Below are 7,224 nucleotides of genomic sequence, written 5' to 3' on the forward strand. Positions count from 1 at the left end.
ACAATACTTATTTACAATCAATGTCCATTTTTTTTTTTTTTTTTAGGAATATTTAAATGTATAAAAAATATTGTATGTACATGTAGATAGTATTTCTGATTATTTGTTATGGATGTACATATTGCTGTGACAGTGCTCTTAAAAATTTTAATTTCCTTATATTGGCTGCTTCTCTTTTAATTTCTTCGTTATTATTTGCATTTAACTCCAAGGCACCAATTGTTTTTAACTATAAAAAAGAACACTCCATTTTAAATAGACATATAATTAAATTTAAATTAATGTATAAAGAATTTATATAATAATATATACATATATACAAAAATATAACATACAATTTTTAGTGCATATTATTCCTTAATAGATATTTTTATAATAAAAAATGTATATCCTCTAAACAAAAAACAATCACTTACCAGTTTTTGTCTATGTTCCTGGTGGTTTAATTTAGTATGCCAATATAAAAGAAATTCCAACAAACTAATATCCCATATATAATCATAATATTCATCTAAAGCATCACATGAATTGGTCTCGGAGGCACATTTGAATGCAGTTGCATAGTCTACTTCATCTTGAAATAAACATAATATTGATGCCTATAAAATAATTTTATTTTTAATTAAAAAAATGTTAAATATTAAATATGAATATTAACCTGGGTGAAATTTTGCATTTGCATGCAACACTTCATCATTCTTTTATAAACGTAATCTTCAATCATTGGTTTTAAAACAGGTCGCGCAAAATAGTCACTAACAATAACAATAGCTTCAAGATACCATTTCATTGCAGAACTGTAATGCCCCATAACTATAAATAAATAATTGTCTTTATTTAGTTTGTACTTAAAAATGGTTCTTTAATTTTTTATGAAAACTTTTTTTTCAGAAAAGAGCATTTATTTAATAATATAAGGCAAGTTTGAAGATGAGTGAAAATATAGTGAGTTAGGTGAAGGAGTACATGTATTTAGAACCTATGATGCAAAATAATAGTAGTTCACAGGAAAAATTAAAAAACAAATTGCAAAGATCAACAGTGAGAACTTAATAAAACTATCAATATATAAATCAATAGTAAAAAAATTAGAAATTACTCCACAAAAAGAATAGGGAACTTGGAATTTGAGAATTTTGCTACAACTAGGAAAATAATAAAATAAATTGGAATTATAAATAAAATTAGATTATGGTTAGTATATAACCTTAGTTTTAAATAATAGTCTTTAGTATAATTATTAATATCCATTAATAAATATAAGCATTATTTTTGTTATCTTTTCAATTAAATATATATATCACCATATTGCAGATCGCCATTAAGTTTCAATAAAATAATATGATTTGGATGGTGTTTAAGTGCTTCGTTTAATAGGATTCCTAATACTTCGGTAATATTTCTTAATGGAATACTCATACCACTAAAAACATAAAAAAATGTTTAAATTGTTAATTAAGAACAGTTAAATATAATTAATAATACTTAAATATAAACAAACTTAGGAATGGCAGGCCAAATATTGAGAAAAGGCATTATAAGTTCCATCGAAGACTCATCCCTGAGAACATTTTGAATTTTTGCTAATAGTGAAAGTGCTATTTGAATAGCATTTTGATCTCTTAAACTCATAAATACATGCATAATGTCATTCTGATTTTGATTACGATTTTGAGCATTTTGAGGTTCTCCATCTAAAGGTCTTTTATTAGCAGTGGCATAACCATAATCAAATACAGGTAAGACTATTACATAATAAAGACATCATTTTATTCATTATTAACAATATTTTAAGCTTATTAACATACCTAAATCCCAAATTTCTTTAGCACTTTTTTTAGTGCCCTTAAATTTATTAACATCAAGACAAGTATAAGCAATAGCCATTGGTAATTTAAAGCAATTAAAATGCCTTTTAGTTAAATACTCCCACTCTCCAACATTTAATAGGGTTATAACACATTGTTCTGCTATTTCTTGACGTGGTAATAAATTATCACCTTGTGCATATTCAAGGCATTGTTTACAGCGTTCCACAAGATCTCCAATTACTATCAAAATAGACTTATTTTGAATAAAAAATTGTAGTTAAATTATTATTATTTTTCATATAACTACAAACCAAAGTTTTTAAATTCATATTGAAATTGAAGCATTTCAATATACAATGCCTCCCATAAAATTAATTGTCTAATTTTGGTGTACATAATATTACTTCCAATTTTTATTTCTGTTTCAGCTTCACGTAATAGTAATTTTGCTTTTTCAAAATACTTAAAAAAAAAGTTGCATAAACTAGTTTAATATTATCTATAAATTAATAATATAACTTACATTTAATAGTATTACTTCATTTGATTTGGCTACCAATATAGTTACCAAATATTTAAGTACTGCATTTGGTATGTTCATTAAAAGATTAAGTAAAGGCAATGGAACATTCCACTAAAAAAATTTTAAATCTACATAGAAAAATATTGATTTATCTGACAAAAAAAATTTAAATAATTACTTACATTATAATCAATATCTAAAATACTTTGCATAAGTTCTTTGTCCAGTTTTTGTAATTGCTGTAGCAAGTTTCTTAAGTTATTAGTCTCATACTCATATCTTATTTTATTTTTCAATAACATTTGTTGCTTTTTAACATTACCTAAAAAACAAAAAATGAAACAAGAAATTATTATTGAATAATTTAAAATTTAAAATTTAAATAAACACACTTGTTGGGGTAATTTTTATTCGAGCTAAACGTTTAGACATATTAATATTAACTATTGGTAAATCTTCTGGTAAGGCAAGTAATTGCTGAATATCTTCATCACCAAATAAGTCTTGTATTTCTTTATGTCCATCTTTTAAAATGTCTTTTGCTAAGTTTTTAGGGCATTTTAGTAAAACATTACATACAAACATTTTAACATTCTCTCTAATTTTTTTGTCTTTAAATAATGTACAAAGTCTTATATCCTGTGAAAAAAAAATCTTAATTTAAATTTCTAAAGTTATAAAATACAATATAATACAATTAAGTTATTATTTGCATGCCCTAAGCTTATTTGAAAATATGTAAAATACCAGAAAATATAGCAATATACCATATTTATTTTAATATTTGAATTCAATAGTATTTTTTTACTATACATATTTTTAGTTACATTTACTTTCTTTAAATTACTAACATTTTAAAACACAGGAGATTTATTCTTTTATGAGAAACATAATATACCTTTATAAATATGTCAGGTCCTCTCATATTAAATTTGATTTTAGTAACATAATCTTCAGGAGGTAATAAAACTATTTCTTCAGAAGTTACTGATGCTCTTCGAATTGCATTCATAGTGTGTATATGAAGTAACATGTCTCTTGATGCAGTAAATTTTCCAAGTGATAACATTGAAGCTAAGTCAAGTTCTAAGGAATCTCTTAAAAACATTGGAATTTCCATCATTTGATTATCAGTTTCCAAAATTTTAAAAATTCCCTATAAATGAATAATTACAATAAATTACATAAAGAACAAAAATAATATTTATATTTACATTATAGTTTGTTTGAGCGGAATATAAAAACTGCATTAACAAACTGGAATCTTCTGTAAGTTCAGATGAGCATGCTGCACAGAATCCTTTTAATTCTTCAAATTTAATTTTATGAAAAGAACTTGGTGTTAGGTTTTTATGTAATTCTTTGCACCGATTAAAGTAAATACCAGCTTCTTTATATTGCTCTTTAAAAAACTTATATTTTGCATAGTCATACATAATCTACATAAATGTTATTAATAAAAAAAACATCACAATAAAATAAATCAAATTATTTAATTTTGTAAATACTTGAGAAAGGAATTCAGCTGATGTTACAGTAAGACCGTTAAACCAATTGCAAGATGAAGGCTGCAACTCGTTAGGTGGATTGAATATATTCATTGTTGGAATTGTGTACGATGAATGTTTTAATTCGATAAGGCGCAATAACATTTTTTCACTAAGTTCGCTTTGTATCTCTAGTTTCATTAAAACATCTTCATTTCCATCTCTAAATTAATTTATCGCCAATATAGTGTATGAATAAATAAATAATATACATATACATGTATTTTATAAGTAATGATATAGTGGATGAAAGATTAGTCAACAATTTATCAAGACAATTCTATTGTACAGAAAATTATACATGGAATATTGAGATATTTTTTATTTACATTTGTATAAATATTAGCAACATATTGCAAATAGTAAATTTGCATTGCACTACACAAGATAATACTAATGTTAAATGAAAACCATAATATTTAAAAAGTTGGCAATCACTAATGACTTTTTTATAATTATTTATTAATGATTTTTAAATAGTTTTAAGTTAAATACTTGCATATTGATTTTATAATAATATACTATCCATAAAACATACCATTATATCTTAAATATTAGTAAATAATGTATATAACTTACTGTACAGGGCCTAAAGTAAATGTTGATTTTTTAGACAATGTATAACTGATTATTACAGTTAATGTCCATCGATGAAATAGAGTAATGGCAAATAATTGTTCATCATTGAGTTGTGATAAATCTTCAATTGTACTGTGAGATTCAAAATCAATTAGATTGAGACCATTGGATACTAAATCTAAAAGATCTTGAACAAATATTATCTGAAGACTTATTGGAACCCTGGAAATAAATGAAATTTATCTTATAATAACAACAATTATTGTAAGTATTGTAAATGTCAAGAATATAAATAAAAACAATACTTAAAAATAAATTTTGTTTTATAATGTACAAAACTGGATTATAAAAGAGAATACCTGGTTTGTAAAAGGTTTAGGTCCCATTCCCAAAAACTAACAATTTTCATAGCCAATATTTTTAAACATTCATATTTTTTACGTTTGCGATATTCAATTTTTTTATCAATTTTAGAATTATCCATTAAGTCATCAATATCAATTGCTGGCATATCTTTTGGTCTTTCCATAGATGAATAAAGAAATTTGATTAATAGTTCCGTGGCACTAGGATCTAATAAAATAAAAGATTATAATACAATTTAAAATCCAAATCATTAAATAATATAAAAATAAACTAAAAATAGATGTTTCTGAATAAAAATGTCATTTAATTTTCATCAATAATTAAAAATTGACAGCTATTTTAATTTATCAATTCTAGTGTTTGTAATATAAGAAAAAGTTATTGTATGTTTAACTAACAGTTTACCTGCATGAGGATTATTCAAATGTTCTTCAAGAAGAGATGGATCAATAAGAAATTCAAACCAAAGTTTTGTATTTGGTGCAATCGGTATCATACCGGGTCTTAATAAATCTACGTCCATGATCAGTAATTTTTCTTTCAATATAATTCGGTTACAATAGTATGAAAAATTGGAACTGATAACTGAAATCAAAGAAAATATTACTTTGTCATAATATGTCATACTATAGTTGCTAATAGTTATTGTGCTTGATGTAATGAAGAATTAAAAGTACCAAATAATAGTTGATCAACAGCGTAAAATGATTTGCAATATAATAATTTAAATTTAAATTTAAATTTTGTTTACATCGCAGACGTGAGCAAAGACGACGTGAAACATATCACAGATTACTTGAACATGATATTAATCTCTTCCCTTAGATTATTATCACAGACTACTTTCGGAGTTTGGTCTCCTTATCTCTAATCTTAATGGTCATGTACATATCATACATATGATATTTGTTAAAAAATTACAATATGATAATTGATAAGAAATTTGACCGTGGGCTCTCTCTAAATCACCATCTTAATAGAGAAGCATAGATAAAAGATTAAAGGTCCTCTAACTTTACAAATATTTTTTCACTGTATTTTTAAAATACATTCTAATAATACAATTTCGTTTTAAATTTTAATTTGGTATACTATTTATTCGTTTCTCAATATCTAATTCGTTAGACTCATATTTGACTCAGTTATGTAAATAGTCCAATTTTTTTTTATTAATTGGTTTTATTAGATTTAGGTAGATTCTTACTATAATACTCGCATTACGCACCATAAAACTATAGCAGCATAGATTTTATAATAGACGCTTTGAACCAAAAGGTTTCAGTTTGTCATTATGGACTAGCATTTATTGAAGACAATATTTTTGTTAATATTTATTGATGTCTAAAAAAAGTGTTTTTTATAAAACAGCAAGATAATTAACATTGCAAGTGTTCTCTTAGTGGAAAAATAAATAGCAACATGGACAAAACAAGTGCAGTTGTTGAAGATATTGGCAGTGAATTTTCGTCAAAATACTTTGACGCATTGGCGGGCAAACCGAATTCATCGGCATTACGTAAGTTCTTCCATGAAAATTCAATTTATGTATTTGCACAACATGGACGTCCCGATCACGAGATGCAAACGAGCGTTTAGAGCATGATTTAAGATAATACTATAGTATTATCTTAAATCAGCATTTTTTAAACTGTGTTCCGCGGAACCCTGGGGTTCCGCGAAGATCACTTCAGGGTTCCGTGAAGCTTAAGTAATTTTTTAAAAAATTTTAAGAAAATTACTTTAAAATTTCCAACTTAAGATTAGCAATGTTGAAAAACTGTTTGCATTATAGAAAAAAAAGTCTTTGTATATTAAATAACATGTATAAGCGATATGGAATAGTCTACATTTATATTTCGGTGCACATCACTGCGCATGCATCGTTACCATTTTGTAATATATCACATAAACTCCGCATACAAGGTTTTTTTTTACACCTTAATTCCACACATAATTTTTTTTTTTTAACACCCTAACTCCGCACATCATTTTTGTATATATTTTTATACATAATTTAAAAAAAACAATCGGTATTCTATCAATTAGCCATCGTTATATAATTCTATGTTTTTATTTATAAATTCCATATTAGTTTTTTGTTTAGTTCTAACTATCCTACTTCATTATTATTAGCAGAATTAATTCGTATGTAAGAATCCGTCTGTGTAGCTAATAAGTTTTTAATGAAAACTGCAATATTTAGATGTAGGTACTGAAGTAAATAAATTACCAAATTTTGCATGAAAAGACTCATAGTCATTTATTGTTCTCTTCAGTATTGCTTCTTTTTTGGCCCAAATACTGGGTGGAAATATTGTATCGTTTTTTATGTATATTTTTTCTAAGTAAGTGATCATTTTTTTAATTCGTGAATCTTGGGTTGGTCATTTTTAAAGTA

The 7,224-nt window shown here is 25.2% G+C and overlaps 1 protein-coding gene across 2 annotated transcripts; it reads right to left on the bottom strand.

Annotated features, from left to right (window-relative positions):
• Positions 1 to 20: 20 nt before the first annotated feature.
• Positions 21 to 5,656, bottom strand: LOC112694016 (integrator complex subunit 8). Of its 2 annotated transcripts, XM_025569336.1 has the most exons (17): positions 5,504 to 5,656; positions 5,232 to 5,411; positions 4,820 to 5,033; positions 4,461 to 4,682; positions 3,843 to 4,044; positions 3,549 to 3,773; positions 3,233 to 3,490; positions 2,727 to 2,973; positions 2,517 to 2,656; positions 2,335 to 2,445; positions 2,123 to 2,273; positions 1,809 to 2,051; positions 1,502 to 1,745; positions 1,305 to 1,423; positions 659 to 813; positions 417 to 599; positions 107 to 229 (listed from the first exon to the last, which is right to left on the bottom strand). In XM_025569336.1, exons 2-17 carry the CDS (start codon positions 5,347 to 5,349, stop codon positions 107 to 109), a joined length of 2,955 nt encoding a protein of 984 aa, XP_025425121.1. In that variant the 5' UTR covers positions 5,350 to 5,411; positions 5,504 to 5,656. The 2 variants fall into 2 exon arrangements, with proteins under 2 accessions (XP_025425122.1, XP_025425121.1); XM_025569337.1 differs by lacking the exon at positions 5,504 to 5,656 and having other exon boundaries at positions 21 to 229; positions 5,232 to 5,349.
• Positions 5,657 to 7,224: the final 1,568 nt, after the last annotated feature.

The sequence above is a fragment of the Sipha flava genome, unplaced genomic scaffold (genome assembly GCF_003268045.1).
Source record: "Sipha flava isolate LNK unplaced genomic scaffold, YSA_version1 121_pilon_pilon, whole genome shotgun sequence".
Lineage (NCBI taxonomy): Eukaryota > Metazoa > Arthropoda > Insecta > Hemiptera > Aphididae > Sipha > Sipha flava.

Bases quoted from the DNA above. Each gene is read 5' to 3' on its own strand.
- LOC112694016 (XM_025569337.1), bottom strand. From the start codon at position 5,349: ATGGACGTAGATTTATTAAGACCCGGTATGATACCGATTGCACCAAAT. The intron at 2,446-2,516 runs GTAAGTAATTAT...AAATTTTTTTAG, and splicing joins TTTTAGATATTGATTATAAT to TGGAATGTTCCATTGCCTTT. The intron at 2,052-2,122 runs GTTTGTAGTTAT...CTATTTTGATAG, and splicing joins ATATGAATTTAAAAACTTTG to TAATTGGAGATCTTGTGGAA.